The 15824-nt window shown below is 44.1% G+C and overlaps 1 protein-coding gene across 1 annotated transcript in view; it reads left to right on the forward strand.

Moving 5' to 3' along the window:
- The first annotated feature begins 3749 nt into the window (after nt 1–3749).
- The window catches only part of CUZD1 (CUB and zona pellucida like domains 1), an 81938-nt gene continuing 69863 nt past the window's right edge, over nt 3750–15824 (forward strand). The window contains exon 1 of the mRNA XM_063963304.1: nt 3750–3948. Within this exon, the coding sequence (XP_063819374.1) occupies nt 3750–3948 (199 nt within the window). The remainder of the gene's footprint in view (nt 3949–15824) is intronic.

A 15824-nucleotide genomic window follows, 5' to 3' on the forward strand; every position in this document is an offset into this window, starting at 1 on the left:
TTACCATTTGTAACACACTACGTCGTCATGGATTGAAATCCTGCAGCGCCTGAAAGGTCCCCCTGCTTAAGACAGCACATGTCCAGGCCCATCTAAAGTTTGCCGGTGACCATCTGGATGATCCAGTGGAGGATTGAGAAAATGTAATGTGGTCAGATGAGAGCAAAATCGAACTTTTTGGTATAAACTCCACTGGCCGTGTTTGGAGGGAGAAGAATGATGAATAGCATCCCCAGAACACCTTACCCACTGTGAAGCATGGGGGTGGAAACATCATGCATTGGGGCTGCTTTTCTGCAAAGGGGACAGGACGACTGATCCGTATTAAGTAGAGGATGAATGGGGCCATGTATCATGAGATTTTGGCCAAAAACCTCCTTCCCTCAGTAAGAGCATTGAAGATGAAACATGGCTGGGTCTTCCAGCATGACAATGACCCCAAACACACCGCCCGGGCAACTAAGGAGTGGCTCCGTAAGAAGTATTTCAAGGTCCTGGAGTGGCATAGCCAGTCTCCAGACCTCAACCCAATAGAAAATCTGTGGAGGGAGTTGAAAGTCCATGTTGCCCGGCGACAACCCCAAAACCTGACAGATCTAGAGAAGATCTGCATGGAAGAGTGGGCCAAAATACCTGCTACAGTGTGTGCAAACCTGGTCAAGAACTACAGGAAACGTTTGACCTCTGTAATTGCCAACCGAGGTTATATTACAAAGTATTGAGTTAAACTTTTTGATTGTCCAAATATTTATTTTCCACAAGAATATACAAATAAATTGTTTAAAAATCATACAATGTGTGTTTTTTGGTTTTTTTTTCAGATTCTGTCTCTCACAGTTGAAGTGTACCTATGATGGAAACTACAGACCTCTCATCTTTTTAAGTGGGTCAACTTGCACAATCAGTGGCTGTCCAAATACTTTTTTGCCCCACTGTATGTATATTTATATTTTTAAATACAATTTGCTTGATATATCCTAATGTGCCCTGCTTGGTTTCTACTTTGTATACAGTGTTACTATTGGGACTTTGTGGGTTATTCAGAGTTGTAAGCAAACTAAAAATATTAGCAATTGGACAAAAAACCATGTTGCACTGCAGGTGGGGCAGATGTAACATGTGCAGAGAGAGTTAGATTTGGGTGGGTTATATTGTTTCTGTGCATGGTAAATACTGTCTGCTTTATGTATGCACTGCAATTCAGATTTCTTTTCTGCAAGAATATACAAATAAATTGTTTTAAAATCATACAATGTGATTTCCTAGGGTTTTTTTTTTCAGATTCTGTCTCTCACCGTTGAAGTGTACCTATGATGGAAATTACAGACCTCTCTCATCTTTTTAAGTGGGTCAACTTGCACAATCGGTGGCTGTCCAAATACTTTTTTGCCCCACTGTATATATGATTAAGTTATTCTGTTCCTCAAATATATATTTGATATGCAGAAGGTTCGCTATACAAGTGTGGAGAGTTTAGTTATATTAATTTAATGTATATTTAATTAATTTATCATTATTATTAATAATATTAATTTGAATGAGTCACAATGTGGTGATAAGAAGAACTATGAAAATAGGACAATAAGTTATAACATAAGAATATGAACTACGGATACAGCACAAAAGTATTTTATTTTGGGTGGACTGACAGAACACCCCTAGATGGATGGAGCAGCTGCAGTCCCTGAATGTATACTAGGATGACACAGCACAAAATAGTAATTTAAATCAAAATATATATATTATTTTTTTATATCACACACTGCAGTTACAGTGTCACACAAATGAGCCAAAAATATGTATTCTTTTTTATATCACACCGGCCGTTACAGTGTCACACAAATGAGTCAGAAATATATTTATAATTACACACTGCGGCTTTCACCAACAGCGTCACACAAATGAGTCAGAAATATGTAGAAGTATTTTTTATATCACACACCGGTGGTTACAGTGTTGCACAAATGAGTCAGAAATATATATAATTAGACACTGCGGTTGACCTTCACTGACAGCGTTGCACAATAAGTGTATGAGTAGGAAATAATATACTGCAGTCTGACCGGCAGTGTCACAGTACTTATGAAAATAAAATAAAAATTGTATAGTAAACTGTGGAACACAACAAACAAAATATATATTTTTTATAATTATAATTTTAGGCTTTTTGTTTTTAGCTTCTATTATTTTAATTTTATACTGGGACAAATCCCCTGGATGGACAGACAGATCATCCCTTTCAGATACAGCAGGCAGAGAGAGCACCCCTTTCAGACACAGCAGGCAGAGAGAGCACCCGTTTTTCAGATACAGCAGACAAAGAGAGCACCCCTTTTTCAGATACAGCAGACAGAGAAAGCACCCTTTTTCAGATACAGCAGACAGAGAGAGCATCCCTTTCAGATACAGCAGACAGAGAGAGCACCCCTTTTTCAGATACAGCTGACAGAGAGAGCACCCCTTTTTCAGATACAGCAGACAGACAGAGCACCCCTTTCAGATACAGCAGACAGAGAGAGCACCCCTATCAGATACAGCAGACAGAGCACCCACGCCACGCCAGACAACACGTCCATCCAGTACACTCTCCACAGCCGGAGTGAAGATGGCTCCAATGCACGGGACTTATATAGAATCCAAAACCCATGAGAATCCGACAGTGGGAAGATGACATTCGGCCTCGCTTTGGGATCTGAGTAAGGCGGGAAGTCCTGAGCCGGACTCAGATCTCGACTCAGATTGCAATGTTCAGGTGGGTTCGGTTCCCGGGGAACCGAACTCGCTCATCCCTAATTTATACTATTGATACTGTGATTTTTGTATGTTTTTTTACTGCGCCCTGACTCCTACTTTGAACTGAAAGTGTTATAATTTCTGTATCCATGTGTCCCTGGGCAATTGTATCATCCACTGAGTGATGTACAGTATTTATCCTGGATGTGAAATAATTCTGTGTATGCAGCTGTGAACACCTTTTCTTTTACTCCACCTTTTGTTATATTTGTTCTGTGTTGGCAAGCCAATCTGAGGAACAACTCATTTCAGGTAAACGGATGTAAGGGCTGGTCCAAGTAGATATACCTTAGATGACCTCAAAGCTGTTAGGCTTAGGTATAATTATTATAACATTTTATTTATAAGGCGCCACAAGTGTTTCGCAGCGCCGTACAAAGGGCATACAATAGAACAGTACAGGGAGACAGAACTTAACATCACAGTACATAAATAACAATGATCGAGTACAGCTAACAAAGAGCATCACAATTCTCAATACACAATACAGCTTAGATGTAAGAAGCGAGGGACTAATCAGCGTACTACTTGGGGCTGGTGGCCATAGATAGAGATGAGCCTTTACCAGCAGGAGAAAAAGCGGGTAAAGATGGTCACTGAGTAGGAGAGAGCTGTAAGTGAAATGTGAGGCAAAGAGGGCTTTGACAACCAGAGGACCCTGCTCTGAAGAGCTAACAATCCAGTGGGAAGGGGCGACAGACAGATGACATGAGGTGCAAGCAAGCGGGAGGTAGCCTGATGGCAGGATGTAAGCAAAGCCGAGATGGTTAAGGCATGAGGCAGGGGGTTGGAGGAGCAGCCTCAGGACTAGGTTCTGCAGCGGAAGGGTATGCTTTGATGAATAGGTGGGTTTTCAGTGCCCGTTTGAAGCTTTGCAAGGTCGGGGAGAGTCTAATGGAGTGAGGGAGCGGGTTCCACTGAAGTGGTGCAGCACGGACAAAATCTTGAACTCAAGCATGGGAAGCAGTGATCAGGGTAGAGGAGAGGAGACGGAGGTTGGAGATGTAGAAAGCAGTGGAAATAGAGATGGCCTTATATATGAGGGTGAGGAGTTTGAAGAGGATTCTGTAGGGGAATATGAGTCAGTGCAGATTTTGTCGAAGAGGTGTGGCAGAAGTGAAGCAGCGGGAGAGGAAGATAAGCCTAGCTGTGGAGGTAAGGACAGATTGGAGGGGAATGAGATGGCAGCAAGTAAGGCCAGTGAGGAGAACGTTGCAGTAGTCGAGCCGTGAGATGACCAGTGAGTGGCAGATGAGGAAGCCGCTGAACCCCTAGGGAGGTAGAGAAATGCGTAAGGACCCCTGCATTGGATATTTACAAAAGCTGGCAGCATACCATCCAACCTGAGAATAATTCTGAAAAGCCATCTCACCAGGCGACTGAATTGGATCCATAAGGAACCTGGAGATATCAGGACCCCTCAGACGGAATATCTTAAGTCCTGGCCAGGACCAAGGACTGATGTGGAATTTTGGTGCCCACTAATGCACAAGATACACAGTGCATAGGAGTCTACAGAACACCACACCACGTTTATTTGTCTATAGTAACATAGTAACATAGTATCTAAGGTTGAAAAAAGACAATTTGTCCATCGTGTTCAACCTGTTTGTGGTCTCCTATGCAGTTTTATTTTAGGACTAGTTATTTTTATTTTAGGACTAGTTATATTAACTATAATGCTTGTCTAGCACCATATCCCTGAATATCTTTATCCAATAGGAATTTATCTAACCCATTCTTAAAGGTGTTAACTGAGTCTGCCGTTACTACTCTTTCAGGCAGGGAATTCCAAACACATATTGTCCTTACTGTGAAAAAACCTTTTCGCCTCATTGTGCGGAAACGCCTCTCCTCTAACCTGAGCGAGTGTCCACGTGTCCTCTGTGCTGATCTTATTAAAAACAGGCCCCTCGCAAGTTCTGTGTATTGTCCCCTTATATATTTATAGATGTTGATCATGTCCCCTCTTAGTCTCATCTTTTCCTGTGTAAACATGCCTAGCCTGGCAAGCCTTTCTTCGTATTCCAGCGTTTCCATGGCCTTAATTAGTTTGGTTGCCCGCCTCTGAACCTTTTCTATCTCCAGGATATCCTTTTTGTAGTATGGTGCCCAAAATTGCACACAGTATTCAAGATGTGGCCTCACTAGTGATTTATATAATGGGAGTATAAAACTCTCGTCCCTTGCATCAATTCCCCGTTTTATGCATGCTAATATCTTATTAGCCTTTTTGCTGCAATCCTACTTTGGGTACTGCTGCTTAGTTTGTTGTCTATGTGAACACCTAAGTATTTTTCCAGTATAGAATCCCCTAATATTACTTCATTTAGTATATAGGTGTTATTTTTGGTCTTGCTACCACAGTGCATTACCTTACACTTGTATGTATTGAATCTTATTCTTCATTTTGCTGCCCATGCTTCTAGTTTAACTAAGTCCTTCTGAAGAGACTCAGCATCCCCCTCCGTATTTATAACCTTACACAATTTGGTATCGTCAGCAAAAATTAACACCATGCTCTCTAGACCTACTGTTAGGTTGTAAATGAAGATGTTGAACAATAGTGGTCCAAGTACAGACCCTTGTGGCATACCACTTAGCACATTAGTCCAATTTGAAAATGATCCATTAACCACAATGCGCTGCTCCCTATTATCTAACCAATTACTGACCCAAGTGTATATTGTGCACCCTAGCCCTATTTCTTGTAGCTTATAGATAAGTCGCATGTGTGGTACTGTGTCGAAAGCTTTGGCAAAGTCCCAAAAAATTACATCCACCTCCTTACCCTGATCAAGGTTCGCACTTACTGTTTCATAAAAGCCAAGTAAGTTGGTTTGACATGATCTGTCCTTCACAAATCCATGTTGGTTCCTTTTAATGACCTTATTGGCTTCAAGGAACTTCTGAATACTATCCCTTAGAATACCTTCCAATACTTTCCCCACTATAGATGTAAGACTAACTGGTCTATAATTACCTGGTTCAGCTTTGCTCCCCTTTTTGAATATCGGCACTACCTCTGCTATACGCCAGTCTTTGGGAACCATACCTGATTTAACGGAATCCATGAAGATCAAAAATAGTGGTCTTGCTAGTTCAGCATGCAGCTGCATAAGAACCCTTCGGTGAATTCCATCGGGACCAGACGATTTATTAATCTTTACATTTTTTAATCGGTCACAGATTACCTCCTCACTAAAATAAGCATGTAGCGGTGGGACATTATCTTTGTTGAGATTGTGTTAGACCCTGCATTTGGTCCTCCTCTGGTAAATACCGTTGAAAAAAACTCATTTAGTTTGTTCGCTATGTATTATCATTTTTTATTAAGACTCCCAATTTATCTTTTAAAGGGCCTATAATCTCCTTCTTTAATCTCTTGCTGTTGATGTATTTAAAAATAGCCTCATTGTATGCGGACTATATGAGATTGGTGCTATTAGCATGATATAAAAAGGGAAAGAAAAGGGATTAATGTGTCTTTTTCGAGGGTGGTCTTCACTTTGCTGGCGGTCGGGCTCCCGGCGACCAGCATACCAGCGCCGGAATACCGACACTTCTTCTCCCCTGGAGGGAGAATAGATAGCGTGGTGCGCATAGCGCGCCACTGTGCCCGCAAGGGGCTCATTTGTGCTCGCCCAGCTGTCGGTATGCCAGCGTTCAGGATTCCGGCGCCGGTATGCTGGTTGCCGGGAGCCCGACCGTCGGCATACCATACTACACCCTTTTTCGATACTGTCTATAGTCTAGTTTTCAGATTTTTTTAATTTTATGTATGTGGATTGTAATGCTGGCCAGCGCTTGTTTTCTTAATGTATTGTATTAATTTGTATTAATAATAGTAAAAAAAAGTTTTTTATATATACTGTATATATATATATATATATATCTCCTATCGGCGCTGTCCTTTCCGTGTATGTTTAGCTAGTTCAGGGAAGAGTATTGACCTGTAACAGACGGCTGCAGATAGGAGATTAGTAATTCTACTTTGAGCGATTTTATATCTTTTCAAAAATAATGTTTAGAGGATTATTATTTGGTAACCAAAAAAAAACCTTCCTTCTCACACACATATTCAGATATTTTCCAGTATCTGTGGGTGCAGAATCCTTCTCTGTGACTAGATGATGAGTTTAGTTGCACTCTGGGAGAGAAATGGTCTGATGCGAGCAATGTTGCGTAGCTGGAACCGACAGGATTGTGCCAGAGCTTGGATGTGGGGTGCAAAGGAGAGAGAGGAGTCACGAGTGATGCCCCAGCAGCGTAGTTGGGGAACGGGGGAGATGATGGTGTTGTCAACAGTGATAGAGATATTTTTAGGGGGTATTACTCCGGCTAGGGGAAAGATAATGAGTTCAGTTTTGTCCATGTTGAGCTTCAGAAAACGCTCAGACATCCAGGAGGAGATGGCGGAGAGGCAGCTGGAAACCTGAGAGAGGACAGTGGGGTACAGATCAGGAGAGGAGAGGTAGAGAGGTGGTACTGAAGGCCAATGGAGTTAATGAGCACACCCAGGGAAGAGGTGTACAGGGAAAACATAAGGGGCCAAGAACAGAACCCTGAGGGACACCAACAGGAAGGATGGAAGGGCAGACACAGAGAAGGAGTGGTTAGGGTGGTAAGAGTGCTAGACAGTCCAATGTTTTGTAGTGAGTGGAAGAGGAGAGGATGATCCACAGTGTCGAAGGCAGCAGAGAGTCCAACAGGATAAGCAGAGATAAGTGGCCCCTGGATTTGGCTGAAAGCAGGTCATTGGTGACTTTGACCAGGGCAGTCTCAGTAGAGTGGAGTGGGTGAAAGCCAGATTGTAGGGGATCAAGAATGGAATTGTCAGTGAGGTAGCTGGTGAGACAGCTGTAAACCAGCCATTGACGTAGTTTGGAGGTGAATGGGAGAAGAGAGATGGGGTGGTAGCTAGTGGGTGATGAAGGGTCGAGTTTTTTTTTTTTTTTTAGAATAGGTGAGGCCAGAGTATGTGGTATGTGATTGAAGAGTCCAAAAAAAAAGTACATGCTCTGACTACAATGGAGAGATGTAGGAAAATGGGGAGATGTTTGAATCTGTCAGTGACCGGGATAATGAATCTCTATTGGAAGACGTGTTACCTATGTACATTGGCATGCAGTATATTGGACCATGCAACAATAATGTTACAAATGGAGTAGAGTTTAGTTCACATTCTGCAATGAATATGTCACTATGGGTTGGGTACGACATTCTGACGGTCAGATTCCCGATGGTGAAAATGCCAGCAGTGGGATCCTGACGGTGAAAATGTTGGCAATTGGTTGGTAAGTATTCTAAGGCCAACTCACCCCTTCCGCAGCCTATAATCTTTTCCAGATAACTCTGTATCCAAAAAACTACAATCTAAAATTATTATCCATTCTGATGAAGCAGGTAGATGACCCAGGAAACGCGTCATTAATATTATCACTCTTTGTCAAATACCAAACATGTACTATACTGTGCTAAAGAGACAGTGAGACCAATCTTAGGGTGTGTACACACGGTGAGATATTTTCTTTCGATTTTGACTATATAGTCAAAAAAGCAAGAAAAGCTAGTGCAGATCGCAAGGTGAAAGTCACCGTGCGATCCCGATTCGATCCCGATGCGCGGTCCCGCCAGGTCGGCATCGCAAGAAAAGATAGACTGTGCAGGAAAGTCAATCCTTGCTAGATCGGTGTACTATCTAGTTCATGTCACATGTCAATGACATCTCACATAAGCCAAAATCTCACATAAGCCAAAATCGTAAGCACACATAGTCCATATCTCAAGAAAAGTTAGTCAAAATCTGTGCTGTCTGGGCTCCAGGGAGTTCAAGGGAATTCGCAAGTGAAAATCGGGCATAGCAAGGATCTCACCGTGTGTACAGTACACACCCTTATACTTTTTAGAAACCTTTTTATTCCAATATTCTTTTTTGGAGAGGGCTGTGCATATCTTACCTCAATCTCGCTTAACCTGCACCCAAGAGAATAATCCTTATTGTATGTTTACCAAGTGGGGTTTCTGGATTCCTCTTTTTCTCTGAAAGGCAGAAAAATTAGCTGGCGTACTTCTACACTCCCAGAGGGGCTCCACAAGGAATATGTATGTTGTTTTATTTGTTTCTTTTTTTAAATATTTCACTATGTAGCTCTGGATGCCAGGCCATGCTGCCCTTTGTAGTTCTACAATTGCCAGTATACTCTGGCAGCCATGGATATGCTGACACTTACAGGCCTAACAGTTTATGACTGCAAGGACTTGCTGGGACTACTTATACCACACAGAATGTTTGTTTTTTTTATCATAAAAACATTATTATCCCAACAAAGGTACAGGACTGTTTTGAAAAGATCATTAGAAAGGATTGGCATCTCATCAAAAAGTTCCCATGATTAAAGACACTGTGCCAGAAATACAAAGGTATATACATAAAAAAGGTAATATCCTTGAGAATACATTTGTCAAAAGTGCCAGTCATGTTGAAAAAGAAGGAAAAGTGAAAACTGTGGGCTTTTCCAGGAGACCATTGACAGCAGTGAAGGGCTCGGGTAATGAGGGGCATGTCCAAATTGGAATCTTCACCAACTTCTGAACTATTTTGTATACCTCCTTAAGCTCTCGGTGTCTTTAAATATTTTTTCTAATACTCTGTAATTGTTTTTTTAGAACCATCCAGCTATGTCTTTGTCATCAGTACCAATATGTACCATATTGGTCATCCAACGCCAGTACCAGCAATCTGTTCACTCAGTACGCCGTATGCACAGGCCAAGCAATTGGGAACTATCTTTACCAGTCCTGGCTACAAATTAGTCTATTTGTTTGAAGCCCCTTATAAGGCCCTGATGGGCCATTATGGAACTGTTATTAGAATGTAATATGCTGAGTCACACTGTGCTACAATCTGCCAGTGTTCATTATGCGTGTATGGAAAATAGATGCTTCACACCTGTTAATACACTGGGGTCTGGTACCACTGCTGTTGAACTCTCTCCTGAACTATACTCCACCCCTGCCCAACACAAAGGTGAATAAACTTTTCCTTCTCTGAAGTTTGTATTCTAAAGAATCGGAAAAATACCAAAACAGAACTGACCTTTGTCCCATGCTTTTATCTACAGTACAATGTGAAACTGCACCTTACACTTTAAGCTTTCGTTAGGTCCTAATGGAACACTGTTTAAAGATTTTTAAAGATGTACAATTTATAAGGGAAGGGGCGGGAGCATCCCTCTAAAGGTCACACTCAAGGTCTTGGACGCCCTAAGGTTAAATATTTGAGTGTATGTCAATTCAATACAAAATGCCTGGTGATATTGGCCAATTGTGTAATTGGTCACTTATGGTGCCCATACACTTGTGAGATAATCGGTGCTAACCTTCGATTTCGACCGGAATCGAAGGATTGTATGCACATATTAGGTACCTTTCGACGCGATGCGCAGACACGACGGTCGAATCTCACATCTCAAGATAGTATGTGCTGCACTTAATATTTATCGAATCGCAGTGCGATTGCATGTGTTTTTAAAAACACATGCTACATATCACACTGCGATGTGCGATGGGCACCCGCCGGGAGCGGATGGAGGCCACTCCCACTCGGCGTTGACGTGCCCATCACGTGATTACCATGCAATCTATTGCATGATCGCGTGATAATCACTTTGGCAGTTCAGGTGCGGTTTCATCCACCTGAACTGCCCATGCGATGCCCCGGGATGTCGCGTTGCGGGGCATCGCACAAGTGTATGGGCACCTATAGCTATTATGAGATGTCTACAATTACCAGAGTGTTAGCTGTAAAACTCCCACTTCAACCTGCTACACAATCAGAGCCTACTGTATATAAGGTATCCTTCCTCTATTGTAATGCCACAGCTAACATGGGATCTTACATTTCACTAGGAGTCTACAAGAAATATGAGCAGTGGATAGATTCTACATTCTGCTGTAAGCTATGACTGTGCTTTTGTAGAGAACTGCATGTGTCCATTCTGTTTGTTAGATTTTTGGCGTGTCCATCTTAACGTATAGGTACACTGCCCAGGGCCCCACGATTCTAGGGGCATTATAACAGGGGTGGACATCGGCCCTTCAGGATGGTGCTTCTGGAGATTCCTGGGAGGCAGGTAGAGATTGCTGCTCTGATGCTCTGAGGCCCTCATTCAGGTTGGATCGCAAAAATTACAGGGGCCAGTCCTGTACATGCGCCCGCATTTTCTGCGGGCGCCCCACAAAAAATGCAAATGCCTCTGCCTGTCAAATCAGACCAGTGGTTCTAAAACTGTGTGCCTAGGGACACTTGCGGTGGTGTCTTGGATTGATAGTCCAGAACCAATTCAACTTATTTATGGTCAATGTAATAGGCAAAACCAGTGCCTGTTGTCACGGCCCGTGGCCCGCGTCTTCGGCAGTGCCCGGTCATTGCTAGACGACTGAGTCGCTTGCATCTTTCCACTCCCTGGCTGCCGGCTCCATGGTAACCTGGACGCCGAGCTGATGCGGCAGTCGGGGTTGCCAGGAAGCAGGGACGGGCAGGAGGGAGTGCGGATGTGCAGCACTAAGATGCACAGGATTATTAATTTAAGAGGGTTTGGCTGCATGAGGGTTTTGATTGGTTTGTACAGATTTATATTCCTTGCCTGCCTGTCACTCTTTGCTGGTCATAGTTTCCTGGCTGCAGTGGAAGCCCTTGTATCTTGGTTTAAGTTCCTGTTTGTGGATTCCTAGCCTGGTTTCCCTATTATTGTTCCACTGTGGAGTACCTGTGTCTAGCCGCATGTCAGCTGTGCTATCTGTCACGGTTACCCTTAGTAGTTTCTGGCAGTATAATACCGTGTTCATTTACTATTTTGTTACGTGTCTCTTCTGTGCTAATTTCTCCTGCATACCCTCCGTACCCCTCCTACCAATAGCTCCACCCATTGGTTCAGAGTCGTCAGTGTTTTTGTGTGCCCTTATCCTCTCTTTCCACTCCAGCTCATATTTCTCCAGTCTTGACTTTGTCTGGCAATCTGCTGTATTTGTGAAAAATCTTTGTGAAAAGTTATGCCCCTTAAACATTATGGCACACAGTTATGCCCCTGACACCGTAATATGCCCTACACAGTAAGGACCTAGAAATGGATTGCACGGCTCACCCGCCAGTAGAAACGGCCCTGCCAGCTACCATCACATCCATATACCTCCTATTGTCCTAGCATTCCTCTTTCCCTCTAGACTATAAGCTCTCATGAGGGGAGGCAGTCAATATACTGGCTATTGGGATCCCGGCTGTCAGGATACAGATGCCGGAATCCCGACAACCGGAGAAATACAGACCGCCTGCTGGAATCCTCACTTTGGTCCACGCCACCACCTGAGGGAAAAAGGTCGCCACCGGTCACCACCGGGCCCGAAGCGTGGTGAGTGCAGCGAGTCCGCGAGGGGACACGCTGCACTTACCGCCGATATCCCGGCTGTCAGGATATCATACTGATCCCCTCATGAGCAGTCACGAACAGAGCCTCTATGTCCTGTGTCTTATGTTCACACCTCCTCCCTCAAAATCGTATGCCCCTGGTACATATCCATGAATGATTTGTTGTATCGATTGTTTGGTGCTGCAGAATTTTTTGGAACCTTATAAATAAATGATAATGATGCAGGTGCTCTTCTATGGAAAATCACATTTGCAGGCGCACTACAACCAACGTCTTTAAACGCATAAACTTTACAGATAATGAAGTCACTGCATTTGACCGAAAGTAACCTCACCACTGACCGCAAAGTTCCCACCATTGGATACAATGGAGCGCATAGGCGCTACATTGTATCTCTGCCGAGTGCTGCCTGACAGACACTACAGGAGCACACAGCCAATCAGGAGGGTGCCACGATGTGGCGCTCCCTGATTGGCTGAAGGGACCCTCTTAGACAGGAGTCAGAGGGGGTCCCTGCAGACGGGGAAAGGGGTCCCATGTAAAAACATGGGGCCCCTTTCAGTGCGTGGTCGGGTGTCCGTTTTTTTATTTTGCCAAGTACGTGGATTATACAAAGAACAGAAGAGGACCGATCTACACTGGATTATGCGAGTATAATTTTTTCCACAGGTACCCCATGGATTCTACATGGAGAAGAGGACCGACCCTCGTGTGAACATAGGTAAGTATGTATGTTTGGAGGTGTGCATGTATGTAATAAACTTATACTTTCAAGGTGTGTGTCTCCTGTTTTTATTGGGGTATTTTTTTAGTAGTAGTACAACAGGTACCAGCGGGCCCGGTTTTCCACCGCATGCTGGTACTTGTGGTTCTCCAAGTACCAGCTTGTGGGGAGGCTTGCTGGGACTTGTAGTACTGCTACTAAAAGCAATGTTCACATTTTTACAAAAAGGCTATCAGCACCCCATCCGCCGCCCTTGGATGGGGGGGACAGCCTCGGGCTTCACCCCTGGCCCTTGGGTGGCTAGAGGGGGGGGACCCCTTGATTTAAGGGGTTCCCACTCCTCCAGGGTACCCCGGCCGGGGGTGACTAGATGGGTATGTAATGCCAGGGTCGCAGGGACCTAGATAAAAGTGTCCCCCGACTGTGGCATTATGTACCTGGCTAGTGGAGCCCGGTGCTGGTTTAAAAAATACGGGGGACCCCTACGCTTTTTGTCCCCCATATTTTGGGAACCAGGACCAGGCACAGTGCCCGGTGCTGGTTGATTAAATATGGGGGAACCCCTGTCATTTTTTCCCCCCCATATTTTTTTAACCAGGACCGGCTCAAAGAGCCCGAGGCTGGTTTTGCTTAGGGGGGGGGACCCCACGCATTTTTTTTTTTAAAGATTTGTAAAAAGGTTATTTTTTTTACGACAGATGCACAATGAAGCCCAGCACGGATCTCACAGATACGGCCGAGATTCATTGTGTTAATGTCGGCAGTGTTTTACTATTCACTCCCGTAAAACACTGCCAAAAATTACGAATGACATTGACATCGGAAGACACGAAAATGCAGAATACGACAGCTTAGTAAATTAGTCGTAATAAATTCAAAAAGTTGCAAATTTACATTTTCGATGTCATTCGTGATGAATCTCCCTCCAAATCGGTACAAATACGAATTTTAGTAAATAGTGGAGAGTGGGGCCTCCATCAAGAAGTCTTCGCAGAGGTGACAAGTCTTTGGTTAGTTCCTCAAGTAGACATGATGGCATCTCGATTAAACAAGAAGCTTCAGAGATATTGTTCCAGGTCGAGAGACCGTCAAGCAATAGCAGTGGATACACTGGTGACCCAGTGGGTGTTTCGGTTGGTATATGTTTTACCTCCACTTCCACTGATTCCAAAAGTTCTCAAAACAATAAGAAGAACAAGAGTTCGAGCAATCTTCATTGCCCCTGACTGGCCAAGGAGGGCTTGGTATCCAGATCTTCAGGAGTTGCTCATAGAAGATCCTCGGCCTCTTCCTCCTCAAGAGGACCTACTACAGCAGGGGCCGTGTGTGTATCAAGACTTGCCGCGGCTACGTTTGACGGCATGGCTGTTGAGCGCCAGATCCTAGCCCGAAAGGGTATTCCCAAGGAAGTCATCCCCACTCTTATTCAGGACAGAAAGGAGTAACGTCTAAACATTACCACCGTATTTGGAGAAAATATGTGTCTTGGTGTGAATCCAAGAAGGCTCCTACGGAAGAGTTTGAGTTGGCACATTTTCTCAATTTTCTGCAGGCTGGTGTGGATGCGGGCCTTAGATTGGGGTCAAACAAGGTCCAGATTTCTGCCTTATCAGTTTTCTTTCAAAAAACAATTGGCCTCCTTTCCAGAAGTTCAGACGTTCGTGAAAGGGGTTCTGCACATCTAGCCTCCATTTGTGCCTCCAGTGGCACCATGGGACCTTAATGTGGTGTTGCAGATCCTTCAATCAGATTGGTTTGAACCTCTGCAGGAGATAGAATTGAAGTTTTCTCACTTGGAAAGTGGTGATGCTTTTGGCCTTGGCATCCGCATAGGGCAGAGTTAAGAACTCGTCAACAATTTCTTCCGAAGGTGGTTTTGTCCTCCCACATAAACCAACCTATTGTGGTGCCAGTAGCTACTGACACTTTCACTGAGTCACAGTCTCTAGATGTGGTTAGAGCTTTGAAGATTTATGTCGCAAGAACAGCTTGGTTACAGAAAACAGAGGCTGTTTGTCCTGTATGCTCCCAGCAAGATTGGGTGTCCTGCTTTTAAGCAGACTATTGCGCGCTGAATCAGAGGTACGATTCAGCACACTCATTCTACGGCTGGATTGCCGTTACCTACGTCGGTGAAGGCCCATTCTACTAGGAAGGTGGGCTCATCCTGGGAGGCTGCCCGGGGGGGTCTCGGCATTGCAACTTTGCCGAGCAGCTACTTGGTCAGGGTCAAACACTTTTGCTAAATTTTATAAGTTTGACACTTTGGTTGATGAGGACCTCAAGTTTGGTCAATCGGTGCTGCAGGGTCATCCGCACTCTCCCGCCCGTACTGGAGCTTTGGTATAAACCCCATGGTCATAGAATGGACCCCAGCATCCTCTAGGACGTATGAGAAAACCGGATATTAATACCTACCGGTAAATCATTTTCTCCTAGTCCGTAGAGGATGCTGGACGCCCGACCCAGTGTGTACTTTACCTGCAGTTTTGTTCAGTTAGTTACACAACTATGTTACATTTGTTTTCAGCATGTTGCTGTAAATGGTTCATGCCTGTTGGCGTGTGTCATGTTGAATGCCATGTTGTGCGGCATGGTTGAGGTGTGAGCTGGTATGAATCTCACCATTAGTATAAAAATAAATCCTTTCCTCGAAATGTCCGTCTCCCTGGGCACAGTTCCTATAACTGAGGTCTGGAGGAGGGGCATAGAGGGAGGAGCCAGTTCACACCCTTGAAAAGTCTTAAAGTGCCCATGGCTCCTGCGGAACAGTCTATACCCCATGGTCATAAAATGGACCCCAGCATCCTCTACGGACTAGGAGAAAATAAGAATTTACTTACCGATAATTCTATTTCTCGGAGTCCGTAGTGGATGCT

Source organism: Pseudophryne corroboree, chromosome 3 (genome assembly GCF_028390025.1).
Source record: "Pseudophryne corroboree isolate aPseCor3 chromosome 3, aPseCor3.hap2, whole genome shotgun sequence".
Classification (NCBI taxonomy): Eukaryota; Metazoa; Chordata; class Amphibia; order Anura; family Myobatrachidae; genus Pseudophryne; species Pseudophryne corroboree.